Source organism: Haliotis cracherodii, unplaced genomic scaffold, assembly GCF_022045235.1.
Source record: "Haliotis cracherodii isolate W230 unplaced genomic scaffold, xgHalCrac1.p SCAF_5, whole genome shotgun sequence".
Taxonomy (NCBI): Eukaryota; Metazoa; Mollusca; class Gastropoda; order Lepetellida; family Haliotidae; genus Haliotis; species Haliotis cracherodii.
In genome coordinates this window covers 19848232-19868623 of record NW_027266308.1, presented here as the reverse complement: position 1 = coordinate 19868623, position 20392 = coordinate 19848232, and the positions used below count along the sequence as shown (strand labels likewise).

The 20392-nt window shown below is 40.9% G+C and overlaps 2 protein-coding genes across 2 annotated transcripts in view; one reads left to right on the top strand and one right to left on the bottom strand.

Annotated features, from left to right (window-relative positions):
• The first annotated feature begins 685 nt into the window (after positions 1 to 685).
• LOC139442865 (iron-sulfur cluster assembly 2 homolog, mitochondrial-like) lies at positions 686 to 11010 on the top strand. Its single transcript, XM_071223767.1, has 4 exons — positions 686 to 789; positions 5194 to 5317; positions 6797 to 6918; positions 9749 to 11010. Exons 1-4 carry the CDS (start codon positions 740 to 742, stop codon positions 9921 to 9923), a joined length of 471 nt encoding a protein of 156 aa, XP_071079868.1. The 5' UTR covers positions 686 to 739; the 3' UTR covers positions 9924 to 11010.
• A 6400-nt stretch (positions 11011 to 17410) lies between these two features.
• The window catches only part of LOC139443523 (F-box only protein 28-like), a 15613-nt gene continuing 12631 nt past the window's right edge, over positions 17411 to 20392 (bottom strand). Inside the window, exon 4 of the mRNA XM_071224510.1 lies at positions 17411 to 20392. This exon is cut by the window's right edge and continues 636 nt beyond it. The gene's annotated coding sequence lies outside the window, so the exon portion shown is untranslated.

Genomic DNA, 20392 nt, shown 5'->3' with positions numbered 1-20392 from the left:
CCCCCATAATCAGTCTGCCTCCAAAACCCTAGAGAATAACTTAAAAAAGGAGTTTAACCCAAGTCTAGAATGATTGGGCAAGTCTATATTGCCTCAGCTCTAAGTTGAAATCAAGCAGTTGTTCTGGACTCCATTTTGAGTTATTTATTTCATATTTTTTAGATACATATTTTGAAATAAGGTAATTTATTTCTTCGACTAAATGTCAGTCTTCCCTTGAATTATGTGTTCGACTTTCCCGGGACTATCTGATAATAAAAATAATAATACAATATTCATTTGTGACATAATGTAAGTTCCGACCCTCCACATCTGACGGACACTACACGACCCATACCATAACACTTTTAAAGACCCTTCATGACTCCCGAGTTTTTTAAAACCTTTTTAATAAGACAACCTTTTTGGCGAACCCCATCTAAAAACATTTTTCATTTCGTCGCTATACTGAAATTACTGAAATATTAAAAAATGGCTTAATTTATAATATTTCACAAAAAATAGAACAAAGACGTGGGTGGAAGGTAATCACGAATAATTGTTGAATATAAACAGTATCCATGTATATATGATCGGTATTTTCAAAACAATACGAGCAAGTGCTTTGTGCAAAGCTGCCAACCAGAAATTTTGGTTTTCTTGTGTACATTCCCTTAAGAGTTACCTCCCTTGGCGGAAGCAGCAGTCTGTTGATGTGCAGGACGGAGGACAGCCAGTTGGTTATGTCATCACTTGGATCATGGCATTACTAATTAGAAAGTCAACCCGAGTACTTACTTCGGCAAGCAGGTATTAATGCAAATGACTTGGTGTGTATAAGCTATTCTTCTTGACCAAAATACTTCAAAGTATTCCCGATGCTCATCCTTCGTTACTGACATTGCCAAGAAGGAACAATCCTGTTATTAACTGGTTATTAGAGGCTTTAGTATCCAACTTGGAGCTTGTCGAATTTGTCATAAGCAAAAATATTTAACTTAACGTAGCCCAAGCCCTTCTGAGATATTTTTTCTTCTGATTATTTTTCATTAGAAATGGCGAATGGTCAATTTAGAGATTGACCATTGGCAGAACATGGCCTACCTTTAGAATACAGGGACCCGTTCCACAAAGCGATCTTAGCGCTACGACTGTCGTAAGTCAGCGTTAAAGAATGGGAGTTAAGATCAAATTAGCACTACGATTGCTTTGTGGAACGTGTCCAAGTACCACAAATCTTTCAAACACGGGACAATACCCTATGACGTAATATGTAGTATTTTGTTTTATTACTTGCCCGTGAAGAGATCACCCGTTTAATAAACATACAGCTGTATTACACATTGTGTAATACCAAAACGCGTGCTTATGTACTCTCGGAACACGTTTCACAAAAAATATTGAAAGCTCTCAACATCCCTTGGCTTATTGAACGACATTGTGTGTGGAGATGATAGATCACTGAGAGGAGCTTAAGCACACTCGATGACCCCAGCAACCTTGTTGCTAGACTGACGTCACATGGCATTGTTTCGCCGAAGGATCTTTCAACAAAATTCCACAAATTACGTCATCAGGTATTGTGACATGATTGTAAACTTTGAGGTGCAAGGCCCCGTTCCACAAGGCGATCGTGCTGTAGCGCAACGACAGTCGTTGGTCTAAGTTTAAGTATGTGAGTTGCGATAACCTTAATGCTACGATAATTTTGTGGAACGGACGCCTGAATTCTAAAGTTGTATGATATTAAATTCATACGTTTCAACTTTTGACGTGTTTGAAGTATTATTCTGTTAAACTCAATTGTATTATGCCGTGGATCGTGTAGGTGTCAGCCTATTCACACTTGACAGTATAATTCTAAACGTTTTAAATGGCAAGTAATAAATAAAATACTAAACTCGCTACCGTGTAAAACCAATTTTATGAAACTCGTGAATAGTTGTGGTATCTGACTCGCTTTCGCTCGTCAGATACCACAACTTTTCACTCGTTTCATAAAATTGGTATTACACGGGAGCTCGTTTAGTATTCTATATGACAGTCACACCGGCAAAACAATGCCCTGTGACGTCAGGGGTCATCGAGTGTGCATAAGCTCCTCCCAGTATTCTATCATCTCTAAACGCAATGTCATTGAATACGCCCAGCGGTGTTGAGAGTTTTGAATATTTGTTTACTAAACATAGCCTGCAGCGGCGCATTTTAAAGCAAGCGCTAGTTTATGAAATCACTTTTATTTTTTATATATATGGCTAAAATGGATATAAATGGGAACTAATATACATATATTATTTTTTCGGTTCATTATTTTTCATTAATATGCACAAGAATGCAGTTTATTAGTGCTGAACACATCCAAATGTCGCCAGTGTTAGGGTAGGTTACCCCAAACTCTATCCTTAGCCCTTGGATCCCCTTAACGATCAATCACCCCTTTTCAATCATTAGGGTTAGGTACCCGTTTTGTGGCTATTGGATTACCCGAACTCTATCCTTAGCCCTTGGATCCCCTTTACGATCAATCATCCCTGACGATCTTTAGGGTTAGGTAGATCTATCGGTTTAGTGGCTATTGTAGATTCTATAGCGGCTCCTAATATTCTTCACACAAAAACATCAAGTAAAAAGGATGAAATGGTTTTTATTCGAATACTTTGGCTACTGGAAATTGTCCTTTTTCAGTACTGATTCAAAAACTCACAGTTGTGTCGTCACTAGCCATGCTCATGCCTCCCTCGTTCCTTACTATTATCCCCATCATCCTTAAAGTGTTCCTTACCACACTTTTCTGTCACAAAATCCACCCGACGAATTATTAAATGTCATGTCATTCATGCGTACTCGCGAGTTCGACATCTGACGCGCCATATCGGGTCATTCCTCGCCTCTCAGTATCTTGTAGATTACGGAATGGGATGTTAGGGCCAAATGGCATCGGGATCATTCGTAAGTGTCCGTAGACTGAAGTCACGAGACACCATGCCTACCCGTAACCTTCGTAAGTGTCCGTCACCTATTCGACCCTTTTCGTTCAGTTCCGTAACGTCGTAGGCATTACTAGGTAAATTTGCACTTTGTTTCACAGTGTGGACGTTGCTCAGTCAGTTAGCTGTCGGGCTAACAATCCGAAGGTCGCGAGTTCTTGTCCAACGGATTCTCTCAAAAACTGGTTGTTTGTCTTTGAGACATGTGATCAAAGGCAGAGATCGTCCCTACGAGAAGTTGTGGTACTGTATTCTAAAGGTGCTCCCAGATCATATTATTACAGCTTTCGTGATACCGGTGAATAAGGCCTAGTCTCATGCTTGTCGGGTGACAGTCTTCGAAGCCTCTCTACAGTTGTCGTAAAGACTCTTGTTGAAATCAAGTAGCACTAAGTCTAAAATATGAACAGACGGACCTAATACAAGCCCTTTGTTGTGCTTTACATATTGTTTTGCATAATTATATAGACATACTGCTACAACTGTGACGGTGAGGTGCATGACAATATAATTTTATACATCCGCTAGCTCTCCATAGGGCTTTGATGACAGAATGTGGAGGATAAAGACTCAAATGAAAATAGTTTTTCATGTTTTAGGATATTTCCTCAATGAACATTTCATGACTTATGTTCATGTTAATGTGTAGACTCATCCAAAAGGAAACCTATGAAAAACACATGAACACGATGAATGGACTATATAAGATGCGATGATGTGACTGAGGTACTCAGGTGGCTGCAAGGAACTGTGGTTAGGAGAGTGATTAGCTTCATACGATCAACTTACTTATGTTGTAATCTAGGCTTTGACAAGACTGAAGCCAGTTTACTCTGTGCAGCACTTGCATTGTCAGCTTCACTGTGCGGAGCTGTATTGTTTTGGTTTGAGAACTGAATCGGGCATGTGACGTCACTCTGGGAAACTCTTTCATGCATGATTTAAAAACACACAGAACCGGGTCCTCACTGTCCCTTGAAACATTTTGTAACAAAATGTGCACTTATTATGTTTACACATAAAACTGAATGAAGAATAACTAAGTAGGCCTATAATGATATATGGATATTTAGCATGTATGAATATTGAATTATCATGAGCAAAACCTGATTAAATAGGTATATGATAATATACAAAGTTGCATGTATCTCATTGCAAAACATTGCACAAAGGAGTTAACTGACAGTAAAAGTCCACTTTTCACCCCAGCTGAACAAGGCTGGAATTTCATGGCTCGATCATAGCTACACCAGTGGCTATTATGAGTATTGTCCCTTCTATGCCCCTCCTACTGACCAATAAGATTCCACCTCTCATATCACTTGCATTTGTTTCAAACAGGGGACACGGGTGGCCCAGTTGTCTAAGGCGCCGCGATTCGCTGTGCTGAGTTGTGTCCCTTGGGCACGCCAGAAACCTATGATTGAGGGTTCGATTCCAGGTTCGCCCTGATTATGTTTCTAGGTTTGTCAGCACCATACCTGTGCTCAAAGTGGTAAATGTCTGAGACCTGCATCACTTCGGTATTTCCTGCTACATTAAGCTGACACGCTGCGATATAACTAGAATACTGTTATAAGCGGTGTTAAACCCAACTCACTCACTCACTCACTCACTCACTCACTCACTCACTCACTCACTCACTCACAAACTCACTCACAAACTCACTCACTCACACACTCATTGTTTCAAACAGCAGTACCCAGGCAAGACAATTTGATTGATAATAAAAGATCTATATTGTAGTAAAATGGGTCTTACCTCAACACAAAACACTTGAGCACCTTGATTAAAAACGTGAAAATATCTGTCCACGCCCACTTAACCAGACATGTTTTGCAAATCCTGCAGACAAAATATAATTTCGGAATTCCAGGCTAGTTTGGCAAGGGTAGAAACTTCCTTGCCTCAGGAAGGTGAGAGGTGAAGCAAGTAAAAATGTTTGGTTACTTCAGGTATGTTTGATATTTAAAAATATCATTTAGACAAATGAAACTGTGAGGAACTCTATGCCATTTTTGGACATTCAAAAAAACGTTTTTCAGGATTGAAGTAATAGAAAACAATGTAGGGTGCCTTGTTGGGATATATGAAGGTAGATAAATCAACAATGACATTGTGTTGGCACAACAGTAATACCAGTTACAGCTGTTATGAAGAGAGGGATCATAGGGATCATAGGGGTGTAAGGGATCTTATTAGGCTAATAAGATATTTTTCCCCACAGAATAGTGAGCTGGTCTGTTCGATGTCAACAGAACTTCCAACAGAATCCACGGACCCTGTCAGGATCCAAACTACAAACAGCCACTGATGGAGAGATTCTGAAACTTAGTGACAACTGTGTTAAGGTATTGAACTGTTACACCAACACATCTATCTCAGTACAACACAGATACAGCTATCTCAGTACAACACAGTCACATCTATCTCAGTACAACACAGACACAGCTATCTCAGTACAACACAGATACAGCTATCTCAGTACAACACAGTCACATCTATCTCAGTACAACACAGATACAGCTATCTCAGTACAACACAGTCACATCTATCTCAGTACAACACAGTCACATCTATCTCAGTACAACACAGATACAGCTCTCTCAGTACAACACAGACACAGCTATCTCAGTACAACACAGATACAGCTATCTCAGTACAACACGGTCACAGCTATCTCAGTACAACACAGATACAGCTATCTCAGTACAACACAGTCACAGCTATCTCAGTTCAACACAGATACAGCTATCTCAGTACAACACAGTCACATCTATCTCAGTACAACACAGATACAGCTATCTCAGTACAACACAGATACAGCTATCTCAGTACAACACAGATACAGCTATCTCAGTACAACACAGTCACATCTATCTCAGTACAACACAGTCACATCTATCTCAGTACAACACAGATACAGCTATCTCAGTACAACACAGATACAGCTATCTCAGTACAACACAGTCACATCTATCTCAGTACAACACAGATACAGCTATCTCAGTACAACACAGATACAGTTATCTCAGTACAACACAGACACAGCTATCTCAGTACAACACAGATACATCTATCTCAGTGCAACACAGATACAACTATCTCAGTACAACACAGATACAGCTATCTCAGTACAACACAGACACAGCTATATCAGTACCACACAGATACAACTATCTCAGTGCAACACAGATACAGCTATCTCAGTACAACACAAATACATCTATCTGAATACAACAGAGACACATCTATCTCAGTACAACACAGACACATCTATCTCAGTACAACACAGATACAGCTATCTCAGTACAACACAGATACAGCTATCTCAGTACAACACAGTCACAGCTATCTCAGTACAACACAGATACAGCTATCTCAGTACAACACAGATACAGCTATCTCAGTACAACACAAATACATCTATATCAGTACAACACAGACACATCTTTCTCAGTACAACACAGATACAGCTATCTCAGTACAACACAGATACAGCTATCTCAGTACAACACAGATACAGCTATCTCAGTACAACACAGACACATCTCTCTAAGTACAACACATACACAGCTATCTCAGTACAACACAGACACAACCTTGTCAGGGAACAATTCTGTCTTAGGGTTGAGAAAGTGGGTTTTATGTTTTCCTAAGTGTTGGTATGTGACATGTTTTGGTTAATTCCGAAAAAGATTTAGTTTGCACCACCTCTTATATAATCCTATTCAATCATTTCTGTTGTCAGGAGACAATACCCATATTCACTCTCTCTCTCTCTCTCTCTTAGTCTTGACGTGTCAGAGGTTGTGAATTTCTTTGTGCAGCAACTGAAGAAGCTGAGTGAGAGCGAGGTGATGTGTTTGCGGGTGATTGTGGAGGGAGGAGGCTGCTCTGGCTTCCAGTACAAGTTCCAGCTGGACTCCAACATGGTTGAAGGGGAGGACAGGTGAGGAAGACTCTGACACTCATGTGTTGTAGCATGGTGAGGAGGACTCCCTGACACTCATGTGTTGTAGCATGGTGAGGAGGACTCCCTGACACTCATGTGTTGTAGCATGGTGAGGAGGACTCCCTGACACTCATGTGTTGTAGCATGGTGAGGAAGACTCTGACACTCATGTGTTGTAGCATGGTGAGGAGGACTCCCTGACACTCATGTGTTGTAGCATGGTGAGGAGGTCTCTGACACTCATGTGTTGTAGCATGGTGAGGAGGACTCCCTGACACTCGTGTTGTAGCATGATGAGGAGGACTCCCTGAAACTCATGTGTTGTAGCATGGTGAGGAAGACTCTGACACTCATGTGTTGTAGCATGGTGAGGAAGACTCTGACACTCATGTGTTGTAGCATGGTGAGGAGGACTCCCTGACACTCATGTGTTGTAGCATGGTGAGGAGGACTGCTGACGCTCATGTGTTGTAGCATGGTGAGGAGGACTCCCTGACACTCATGTGTTGTAGCATGGTGAGGAGGACTCCCTGACACTCATGTGTTGTAGCATGGTGAGGAAGACTCTCACACTCATGTGTTGTAGCATGGTGAGGAAGACCCTGACACTCATGTGTTGTAGCATGGTGAGGAGGACTCTGACACTCATGAGTTGTAGCATGGTGAGGAGGACTCCCTGACACTCATGTGTTGTAGCATGGTGAGGAAGACTCTGACACTCATGTGTTGTAGCATGGTGAGGAGGACTCCCTGACACTCATGTGTTGTAGCATGGTGAGGAGGACTCTGACGCTCATGTGTTGTAGCATGGTGAGGAGGACTCCCTGACACTCATGTGTTGTAGCATGATGAGGAGGACTCCCTGACACTCATGTGTTGTAGCATGGTGAGGAAGACTCTGACACTCATGTGTTGTAGCATGGTGAGGAGGACTCCCTGACACTCATGTGTTGTAGCATGGTGAGGAAGACTCTGACACTCATGAGTTGTAGCATGGTGAGGAGGACTCCCTGACACTCATGTGTTGTAGCATGGTGAGGAAGACTCTGACACTCATGTGTTGTAGCATGGTGAGGAGGACTCCCTGACACTCATGTGTTGTAGCATGGTGAGGAGGTCTCTGACACTCATGTGTTGTAGCATGGTGAGGAGGACTCCCTGACACTCATGTGTTGTAGCATGATGAGGAGGACTCCCTGAAACTCATGTGTTGTAGCATGGTGAGGAGGACTCCCTGACACTCATGTGTTGTAGCATGGTGAGGAGGACTGCTGAGGCTCATGTGTTGTAGCATGGTGAGGAGGACTCCCAGACACTCATGTGTTGTAGCATGGTGAGGAAGACTCTGACACTCGTGTGTTGTAGCATGGTGAGGAGGACTCCCTGACACTCATGTGTTGTAGCATGGTGAGGAGGTCTCTGACGCTCATGTGTTGTAGCATGGTGAGGAGGACTCCCTGACACTCGTGTTGTAGCATGATGAGGAGGACTCCCTGAAACTCATGTGTTGTAGCATGGTGAGGAAGACTCTGACACTCATGTGTTGTAGCATGGTGAGGAGGACTCCCTGACACTCATGTGTTGTAGCATGGTGAGGAGGACTGCTGAGGCTCATGTGATGTAGCATGGTGAGGAGGACTCCCTGACACTCATGTGTTGTAGCATGGTGAGGAGGACTCCCTGACACTCATGTGTTGTAGCATGGTGAAGAATACTCTGACACTCATGTGTTGTAGCATGGTGAGGAGGACTCCCTGACACTCATGTGTTGTAGCATGGTGAGGAAGACCCTGACACTCATGTGTTGTAGCATGGTGAGGAGGACTCTGACACTCATGAGTTGTAGCATGGTGAGGAGGACTCCCTGACACTCATGTGTTGTAGCATGGTGAGGAAGACTCTGACACTCATGTGTTGTAGCATGGTGAGGAAGACTCTGACACTCATGTGTTGTAGCATGGTGAGGAGGACTCTGACACTCATGTGTTGTAGCATGGTGAGGAAGACTCTGACACTCATGTGTTGTAGCATGGTGAGGAGGACTCCTTGACACTCATGTGTTGTAGCATGGTGAGGAAGACTCTGACACTCATGTGTTGTAGCATGGTGAGGAGGACTCCCTGACACTCATGTGTTGTAGCATGGTGAGGAAGACTCTGACACTCATGTGTTGTAGCATGGTGAGGAGGACTCTGACGCTCATGTGTTGTAGCATGGTGAGGAGGACTCCCTGACACTCATGTGTTGTAGCATGGTGAGGAGGACTCCCTGACACTCATGACACAAATAATAATTTGGGACATTTTAGAGAACACTGTGAACAAAAATGTTAAATTAGATTTAAGTTTGATGTTAAACAGAAATGAATGTTTGTCCATTATCGAAAATCAACATATCTTTAAGGCAGCGAAATGTTTATAAGTCTTACAAAGAGATTTGGGTAACACTTAAATGTAAATATACTAGTCTCTCTTTTGTACATTTCATTTGTTAGCTATACACTCATCTTCTTTTCTATTTTCCTTGTATATGATTTACTGTACAAGCTTTGTAAATACCATGGAGAGGGAGTCCTAAGTTGGATAACTTGTTCCCAATCAATTTCAATCTGAATAAAATATGTTTAAACTTATATAAATAATTTGAATCCCTCCAATAAGATTGTATGAGAAGATATACCTGTGTCATCTCCGAGAGTAAGGATTCAGAATATATTGTTCACCTTTTCCCCAAACAAACACATCATGAATGCATCGTCATCTTTCTCAATTCACAGTCAATAATTACTTGTTCGCTGTATGATGTTTGACAGTTGTGAATGTTGCAGGGTGTTTGAGCGAGATGGCGTGCGGGTGGTTGTGGATGAAGATTCAATAGAGTACCTGACCGGCTCCACTGTCGACTACCAAGAAGAACTCATCCGATCAGCGTTCAGGATAATCAACAATCCTAAGGCTGAGCAGGGCTGCTCATGTGGGGCTTCCTTTGCCCTCAAGTTGTGAACTGATGCCATGTGGAACAGAGTCAGACTGAGACAACAGCAGAGATATAGTTTGGATATAGTTTTCATCCTGCTTGCTACAGGACTTGTGAAGGCACATGTTAAGCAAAATATGGCTGATTCAAGTGGAGCAGTGAATACTGTATTATGCCAGAATTTAGAAATATGAATAAATAAATAAATTGCAAGTGATTTCATGGCATTGGATTGACTAACCAAGCAATTTTTCATATGTTTGTTCCCATAAACTGATTTATTGGGCCTTGCCTACTAATGGACTTGTTTTTTGATTGGTTGATAATAGAGTGGGTTGGGCTTGTGTTGTATTATCGTGCTAAATGATGTCGATGATTGTAGTGTTTATTTTTGTGTGTTTTAATGATTAAAAAAGCAGCCTATGAAGTAATTATGGTTGACATATTTATTTTTATGGAATGACTTCAGTATGGAGTGATAAATGTAATAAGCAGTGAGCACACTTTTCATAAATGTACTTCACAGATTTACAGTGTGCACTCCGGTATTTATGTTTATACCTACTTTTGTAGGTCAATTCTTAGATATTGCAGAAAGAAGTGAACAGATCACCACTTTTTTCCAAGGATTTTGTAGGATTTCTCTCAATTATTGTTTATGCTGGAAATCATTTCTGTTAAGGATGAAAAGTATTGGTCAGTTGAGTGAGTGAGTTGGAGTTTTATGCAGCTTTTAGCAATATTCCAGCAATCTCACAACAATATTGGTCAGTTGAAGAACATGACATTACCATATATTTGCATCTGTGCATATATCTCCATAGCCAGTGTCCATTCTAGAGTGTGGCATGTCGGCAACCAATCTCCACAGCCAGTGTCCATTCACGAGGTAGGACCGGGTTTATTACAATACAGATCTTGATAATCAGTCAGATTGTCTTGACTGGCCCATACCATTTTGTTTGAAGCAAATGATATGAGAGGTGGAATCTGATTAGTCAATAGGAGTGACATAGAAGGGACGAAACTCGTGATAGACACGAAATTCCAGGCTAGTTCGGCAAGGGTGGAAACTGGACTTTTATAGTCAGTTGAACTGCCTTTCCTTGCGAAGATTAGTTTAATTCGGTCCGACTAAATAACGTTCAGAAGCGTCCGGCAACGCCAGGAAGCATCGGGGAACGTCTGGGAGAATGATACTAAATAATAAAGTGTATTCTATACAATTGTGTTCTTGTATTAATTATAATAAAGTGCCATTAATGAGGGTGCAACCCCCTCCTCTCCTGAATCACGAATGCTCTGAGTCTCATTGCTCACCTTTGAACAGAGACCACATAAATATTATGGTCTCTGCTTTAAATCCTCAATACTATTTAACACAGATCTCAAAAGCATTGAGACAAATATCGAAAAAATATAATATTTGAAGAAAATATGTACAGTACTAATGTAACCATTTATTTTCATTTCTGTGTCTAAATATTAGAACATTTCATAGACGTTTCTGCATTGTATTACAGTCAATCAAGCCGTCTGTGCTACTTCAGTATTCAGTATTTTTGGCAGTGGGCACTCTTCAACTTAGAACAAGACAGTGTTATAACAGTAACTATGTATAAAATAAACTCCATGAAGCTTAAGAGTGATTTAGCGACCTCAATCTTCGAAACTCTCAATTATCTTATATATTGTACATAAGTAACGATAACTTTAACTTACGCGGGTTAGAATTGGTCTTCAGCAACCCATGCTTGTCGCAAGAGGCGACTAACGGGATCCTGTGGTCGATTGGCCGATCACTGAAAGGCTATTGTAGAGATGTGACAAATAGATACTAAGGTACATTCATATATTTCTGTTGACTGTCACTGTAGTCTATACACGGATGAAGTCGATACGACGGTAGTTTTAATCTGCTTTTCTTCGTTTTGTTCTTTAAGATTGGTTGCATTCATATAAATATTATGGTCTCTGCTTTAAATCCTCAATACTATTTAACACAAATCTCAAAAGCATTGAGACAAATATCGAAAAAATAGAATATTTGAAGAAAATATGTACATTACTAATGTAAGCATTTATTTACGACGGTAGTTTTAATCTGCTTTTCTTCGTTTTGTTCTTTAAGATTGGTTGTATTCATATAAATATTATGGTCTCTGCTTTATATCCTCAATACTATTTAACACAGATCTCAAAAGCATTGAAACAAATATCGAAAAAATAGAATATTTGAGCATTACTCATGTTTTGTTATTTAAGATTGGTTGCAGCGAGGATATATCCTTGAACGGGCATGCAATCAAATTCTCTGACTTATCCCAAAGTATGCTAACGCTCTTAGTCCAAGATTAAAAGGTCCTAATGATGAGAAACAATGCTTCTGTATTTATCCGTGCTGGGGAATTCCCACGGGTTCCCCCAAGAATGTGGAAGTAGTCCGTCAGTGTTTACGTCGTTTTAAGAACACGGTCTCATGAAAACGTATGAACGTCAAGTTGTGTCGTTCATGTGACCGACCTCTCATTCAATGGAAAAGCCGTATATCGTGTAAACTTCAAATTTAAAAACAAATCATTGATCCGCTTTGTTGGATAAAAAAACCACCCTTCATGGCCTATTACATATTTCTTACCTTGTTACTTTTTATTTTTTGGGGGCTGTGTTTTATTTATTTGTAAGTCCATTAACAGTGGATATTTTCAAGATTGTACCAAAATGAGAAAGACACCTGGGTGACTGCACTTCATTATTTAACCCCAGACGTCTGATGAAATCTTCCGGACGATCCCGGACGTTTCCGGATGCCCCCGGATGTTAAATGATAGGACCCGTTTAATTGGCCCTTATAACTTAATAACGTTGAAACTATAATGGCGGATGCTAATATGTGTAAAGATCTCTATATGCACGTGGGAAAGTGATGTGGACTCATAACGACACAATACAGTTGATATCAAGGGTGTAGCAATTCAAACAGAACCCTGTTTAGTGCCACAGTCGAACCGTGGACTTCCGTTCACGACGAAGCATTACAAACGAATTAGAGTAGCAATGCCTTGACTGTTCGTACTCGATCACATATATGACTTATGGAAAATATTGAACTTGTATCCCCAGTTGTTTCCAGGAAAATCTGACCCATTTGGGGGTACTGTGTTCCATGTTAAGAAACGTAAGGCTAGGACCATAACTCTGTCAAATAGTAATTCCCGATGCTGGGTTTTGAATTTGATTCAGAACTTGAATCAGAATATGTATCCCTTTACGATCTCTGCAAAATGGTTTCCTTGTATCTGCACTGGTTTCAGGGAAAACTTGGCCCCATTCAAGTCCGACAGATGGACAGACACCAAACCTATGCACCCACAAAGACCAGGTTGTCAACTGGTGCCTTTCTTATATTGGTTGTTTAGAATTTATATTCTTTCCCTTTGCCTTTGACTCAGTTCATACTGGCGTGTACATGACATAGAAATACAATGTTGCGAATCCCACCTGATTTCATGGTGTTGTTTTGATAGCTCACTAACTACTCGAGTATACAGACATAGTAGATAGACATTCTCTAATCAAGTTGGACTTAATGTAACAGTCAGATGATTTGTTCTCTGGAATCTGTGGAGGTCGGTGGATTTGTCATCCTCTTATGACTCTTGTTTTACTTAAGGGACAGTTCCAAATAACGCCCAAAGGCCAGTCACGTCATCCCCTAGTTTGGGTAGTGAACATCCCAGGTCTGTCACGCCATCCCCTAGTTTGGGTAGTTAACATACCTGACCTGTCACGCCATCCCCTAGTTTGGGTAGTTAGCATACCTGACCTGTCACATCATCCCATAGTTTGGGTAGTTAGCATACCTGACCTGTCACGTCATCCCCTAGTTTGGGTAGATAACATAACTGGCACATCAAGTCATCCCCTAGTTTGGGTAGATAACATACCTGGCCTGTCAAGTCATCCCCTAGTTTGGGTAGTGAACATACCTGGCCTGTCAAGTCATCCCCTAGTTTGGGTAGATAACATACCTGGCCTGTCAAGTCATCCCCTAGTTTGGGTAGATAACATACCTGGCCTGTCAAGTCATCCCCTAGTTTGGGTAGATAACATACCTGGCCTGTCAAGTCATCCCCTAGTTTGGGTAGATAACATAACTGGCACATCAAGTCATCCCCTAGTTTGGGTAGATAACATACCTGGCCTGTCAAGTCATCCCCTAGTTTGGGTAGTTAACATCCCAGGTCTGTCACGTCATCCCCTAGTTTGGGTAGTTAACATACCTGGCCTGTCACGTCATCCCCTAGTTTGGGTAGTTAACATACCTGGCCTGTCAAGTCATCCCCTAGTTTGGGTAGTTAACATCCCAGGTCTGTCACGCCATCCCCTAGTTTGGGTAGTTAACATCCCAGGTCTGTCACGTCATCCCCAAGTTTGGGTAGTTAGCATACCTGACCTGTCACGTCATCCCCTAGTTTGGGTATTTCACATCCATGGGTCTATCAAGTTATCCCCTAGTTTGGGTATTTCACATCCATGGGTCTATCAAGTTATCCCCTAGTTTGGGTAGTTAACATACCTTGTCTGTCACGCCATCCCCTAGTTTGGGTAGTTAACATCCCTGGCCTGTCATGTCATCTCATAGTCTTTTTAGTTATCATCCATGGGCCGATCAAGACATCACCTATTTTGGGTAGTTAACATCCCTTGGCCCATCAAGTCATCCCCTTTTTTGGTAGTTAATATCCCTGAGCCCATCAAGTCATCCCCTAGTTTGGGTAGCTAACATCTAGGGGTCCATCATGTCGTCCCCTATTTTGGGCAGTTAACATACCTGACCTGTCAAGTCATTCCCTTGTTTGGGTAGTTAACATGCCTGGCCTGTCATGTCATCCCATAGTTTGGGTAGTTAACATACCTGGCCTGTCAAGTCATCCCGTAGTTTGGGTAGTTAACATACCTGGCCTGTCATGTCATCCCGTAGTTTGAGTAGTTAACATCCCTTGGCCCATCAAGTCATCTCCTATTTTGGTAGTTAACATACATAGGCCAATTAAGTCATCCCCTAGTTTGGGTAGTTAACATACCTAGGACATCAAGTCATCCCCTAGTTTGGGTAGTTAACATACCTAGGACATCAAGTCATCCCCTAGTTTGGGTAGTTAACATCCCTTGGCTCATCAAGTCAGGTGCTGGTGTGGGTAGTTAACAGACCTGGCCAATCAAGTCGTCCCCTAGTTTGGGTTGTTAACATACCTGGCCAATCAAGTAATCCCAGAATTTGGGAAGTTAAGATACCTGAACCCATCAATTGATCCCCTAGCTTGACCTGAGCCCATCAAGTCATCCCCTAGTTTTGGATAGTTACCAAACCAGGCCCATCAAGTCATCCACTAGTTTGGATAGTTAACATACCTGGCCTGTCAAGTCATCCCCTAGTTTGGGTAGTTAACATACCTGAGCCCATCAAGTCATCCCCTAGTTTGGGTAGTTAACATACCTGAGCCCATCAAGACATCCCCTAGTTTGGGTAGATAACATGCCTGGCCTGTCAAGTCATCCCCTAGTTTGGGTAGTTAACATACCTGACCTGTCAAGTCATCCCCTAGTTTGGGTAGCTAACATCTAGGGGTCCATCATGTCGTCCCCTATTTTGGGCAGTTAACATACCTGACCTGTCAAGTCATTCCCTTGTTTGGGTAGTTAACATGCCTGGCCTGTCATGTCATCCCATAGTTTGGGTAGTTAACATACCTGGCCTGTCAAGTCATCCCGTAGTTTGGGTAGTTAACATACCTGGCCTGTCATGTCATCCCGTAGTTTGAGTAGTTAACATCCCTTGGCCCATCAAGTCATCTCCTATTTTGGTAGTTAACATACATAGGCCAATTAAGTCATCCCCTAGTTTGGGTAGTTAACATACCTAGGACATCAAGTCATCCCCTAGTTTGGGTAGTTAACATACCTAGGACATCAAGTCATCCCCTAGTTTGGGTAGTTAACATCCCTTGGCTCATCAAGTCAGGTGCTGGTGTGGGTAGTTAACAGACCTGGCCAATCAAGTCGTCCCCTAGTTTGGGTTGTTAACATACCTGGCCAATCAAGTAATCCCAGAATTTGGGAAGTTAAGATACCTGAACCCATCAATTGATCCCCTAGCTTGACCTGAGCCCATCAAGTCATCCCCTAGTTTTGGATAGTTACCAAACCAGGCCCATCAAGTCATCCACTAGTTTGGATAGTTAACATACCTGACCTGTCAAGTCATCCCCTAGTTTGGATAGTTAACATCCCTGGCCTGTCATGTCATTCCCTAGTTTAGGTAGTTAACTTTCATGGGTCCATCAAGTCATGCCCTAGTTTGGGTAGTTTGTCTCTAATTTTTCTGTCTGTTATAGTATGCAGGTAAACTTCTGGTGTTAGACAATATTTAAAGGTTTTATAGACGTCGTAGCGTGCACTGTTATCTAGTGACGACCTTCAGTTTTGAGTAAACATATCAAATATATAATGGGTATCTACCACTTTCGCCATAGACCATATGATTTGAAGCAGATTTAGAAACATTTAGAAATCTTTTACATGCAGTTAAGTGTACCTTTTCAATATTGTAATAGGTTTCAAAAGGGGATGACTTGATGGGCCAAGGGATGTTAACTACCCAAAATAGGGGATGTCTTGATGGGCCCATGGATGTTAACTAAAAAAACTATGATATCACATGACAGGCCAGGGATGTTAACTACCCAAACTAGGGGATGACTTGATGGGCCAGGTATGTTAACTATCCAAACTAGGGGGATGACTTGATGGGCCTAAGGATGTTAACTACCCAAACTAGGGGATGACATGACAGGCCAGATATGTTAACTACCCAAACTAGGGGATGACTTGACAGGCCAGGTATGTTATCTACGCAAACTAGGGGATGACTTGATGTGCCAGGTATGTTATCTACCCAAACAAGGGGTGTCTTGATGTGCCAGGTATGTTATCTACCCATACCTGACCTGTCAAGTCATCCCCTAGTTTGGGTAGATAACATACCTGGCACATCAAGACATTGCCTAGTTTGGGTAGATAACATACCTGGCACATCAAGACATCCCCTAGTTTGGGTAGATAACATACCTGGCCCATCAAGACATCCCCTATTTTGGGTAGATAACATACCTGGCACATCAAGATATCCCCTAGTTTGGGTAGATAACATACCTGGCACATCAAGATATCCCCTAGTTTGGGTAGATAACATACCTGGCACATCAAGACATCCCCTAGTTTGGGTAGATAACATACCTGGCACATCAAGTCATTCCCTAGTTTGGGTATGTAACATACCTGGCCTCATGAAGCCATTCACTTGAGACTTGGGTTCTCAGTACTCCGTTAAAGTGTGACTTTGCTGTTTGTGGGACATCTTGGTTGTCTTATGAATAGAAGCTGAAAATGTGTAATTTTACATGACACAATCTTGAAATAAAAAACAAAGTAGCACTCTTTATATTTAATTCATATTTGTTTTGCAAAATATAACTCAACCGAATTTGCAAATAATAATGCACATTCACAATGCAATCCAAATTTCATCTGAAGGAAAACATGAACAAATGTTCCAAATGTAAACTTGTATACGTTCCAATCCATTCTCAGATCCTCAGGGTAAACCATAACTGTATTCTCATCAGAAAGGATAAATTAAAATTACAGTTCTTGATGCCATGAGGTTTAGTGAATGAAAAAAAGGATGTTCCAAATAAGCATGTTTTCAACCACAGCACTTATTTACTTTTGCCAAATTTAGGGCAATTTACTAAACACGATCAGATAAACGTCTCCAAATTGTTGATATTGTATTAAGTATTACATGATGAAAGTATAATGTTGAAATCTAAGCACTTCAGAACATTAGAGTAAGTTTCAAAAGAATTATGGGATATTGTGCAATAGCAATCTACAGTCTTTCCGTAAGAAGGTGTTCAAATTTAACAAAAGGGTTATTCTGAAACATATTTCATAACTTGACAAAAGGGCAAGTGAAAATATGATCATGCACTTGTGGATCAACCAAGGCGCACTGCACAGCAGACGGGACACACACTCATCACTTCGTAAATGTCTAGAAGCAGGACATATTATGCATGTACTTTCACAAAACCATGAGGGCTAATTATCATTATTACCCATTAATACTTGGATAGAAATTACCAAGTTGATAAAAACTGTATGGGCACTGGTGCAAATATCACTTCCTGCACACCAGTGTATTGTTTCCGTCACCTCGACATTGTTGATGTCAAGTCAGGCAGAAGTGTCCACACACTAGAAACAACCTAGCTGAAGACTGTTGACATCATTTGACAATTGTGGTTTTCTAAGTTGGTGGTTATCATCAGTGCATTTGTCTACAAGGGAGCCCTAAAGGATTATGAAATAATGGGTAATAAAGAAATTATTACACTTGCATGTGTGTAATACTGATTTTACAAAACATGTGTAAGAATCCATGTATTACCCACGCTCAATTCCCACACTCATTTCGTAAAATCAGTATGACACAGATGCTTGTTTAAAAATCTCTATAACTTGACCATCAAAGAAAACACTGTAATGCTTCTAGTTCCTTCTCTTACCATGTTTATCACACATGATTACTGGACAAAGTATGGCTTGCACACTACAGTTGGAAAAGGAAACCTTGGGAGTTCCAACCAAAACTGGGCTGTGAATTTTGTCAGGATGGGAAGATTGTCAGTGTATTACAAAGATATGTAACAGGACTGTCTCTACGTTTGTTACGATGGGCCTCTTCATTATCACTTCTGTGAATTGTCTCTACTACATTTTATAGTCTTTCATTTGTTTGCATCCAATCACAGTCTATACATACAGTCTGATGGTTGAAGTCACCTGGTTCAAATAAATCAGCAGTTACACCTTCTATAGTAATGGATGATGTGAACTACTACCTATACAATGTCTAAAAAGCAAATTAGTACCCCCCCTCAGCTCCACAGTCAATCACTGTTTATGTGTTCACTGCCTCTTGACTTTTCTTACAGTATGTACAGATTTCCCCCTTAAGTTTCAGATACACTATAAGTCAGGTTCCATTAATTCTCTAACTGTTGATCTAAAATGACTGAAGTGTACATCGAGTTGATTTCTGGGGATGTCTCCTTGACAGTAACATGATGGCACAACATTTAGTGACCATGGCACATTACGCTACTCCACTTACTTATTAGTACTGGGACGATACAAGTATCGATCACAATTGCACACTAAGTAAAAAGTATTGATTCTTACCTTAAGTATATTCCTTAATACATGTTACACCATACACTAATTACTTGTGATGCTGAGTAGTGAAAAATGTAAACATTTTCATCCATTGCGCCATACTAACACTGCCAACTGTAAATCGTTAGTGTGCCAGATATATGGCCATCCTGTCTATTGAAAAGATGGCTTACGTGCTTAAGAGCACGTGCAAGTATTATCATACGTATCGGATCGTGAGCAAAGTATCATGTTACGTATCGGATCGCACAGATGGTGTAGCGTCCCAGCCCTATTATGTATGTGTAGAATTATTTTCTTGGCATAAGATGGTACATGCAGCTCACACACCACCTCTTTACATAACACATAACATGCTAAATAGAGGAACAACATCAATGGCAAGATTCACTCACAACTCAAGATGAAACAATATATATGTGATGGGTTACAGCTCTTTGAAATATCTGCTTCATTTTCTGACATGCAGCACAATACAATTTTCCTCTGTTATGTCGAAGGACTGTTTTAAATTGTATTTCTTAAACACGGTTTGAGCTTGTTTACTTGTAGGCAGTCAACTAGAGGTGAAACGATACATCGGTGCAACATGACTTTTCATGCAACGATGATACAATATTTTTCTCTGTAATGATGACGCACTTGCTAAAGAATATTACTTACTACTTGTTTAAAAACTGCATTTTTGTCAGTCAAAAATCGCAAAGCATTTATCACTATTCCCCACGCATTTGGGCACATTTGAAGTTGAAAAGCATGGAACAAGGGCCATCAAATGAATGTAGGACAAAAACTCATTTGAGATCGTGACCAGTAGCATCAGTGCGTAAAACTTCATTTCTATAACTTAGATTTTGAGAAAATTTGTCCACATTGAGAAGCAGACGGACGGACGAACTCTGTTCCTATATCCCCCATCCAACTTTGTGTCAGGGGATAATTAGTGTTTCAAGGTCACTACAAAAAATAGCCACTACGGAAATGTGTCTACAGATTGCTTTTCCTTATTAACCTGCTATGAAATATTTATTGCAAGACATTTCCATGCAATTTGACATAAATATGCGTATCGCGATATGTATTGCATTGTGACGTATGTTTCGTGATACATAATGTTTCGTGACCTTGCTGTATCATTTCACCCCTTGATCAATGATAACTTTGAACATCTAACTGACTTTGAATTCTTTAT

Bases quoted from the DNA above. Each gene is read 5' to 3' on its own strand.
- LOC139442865 (XM_071223767.1), top strand. From the start codon at position 740: ATGGCATTACTAATTAGAAAGTCAACCCGAGTACTTACTTCGGCAAGC. The intron at 5,318-6,796 runs GTATTGAACTGT...TTCTTTGTGCAG, and splicing joins TTAGTGACAACTGTGTTAAG to CAACTGAAGAAGCTGAGTGA. The intron at 6,919-9,748 runs GTGAGGAAGACT...TGAATGTTGCAG, and splicing joins ATGGTTGAAGGGGAGGACAG to GGTGTTTGAGCGAGATGGCG.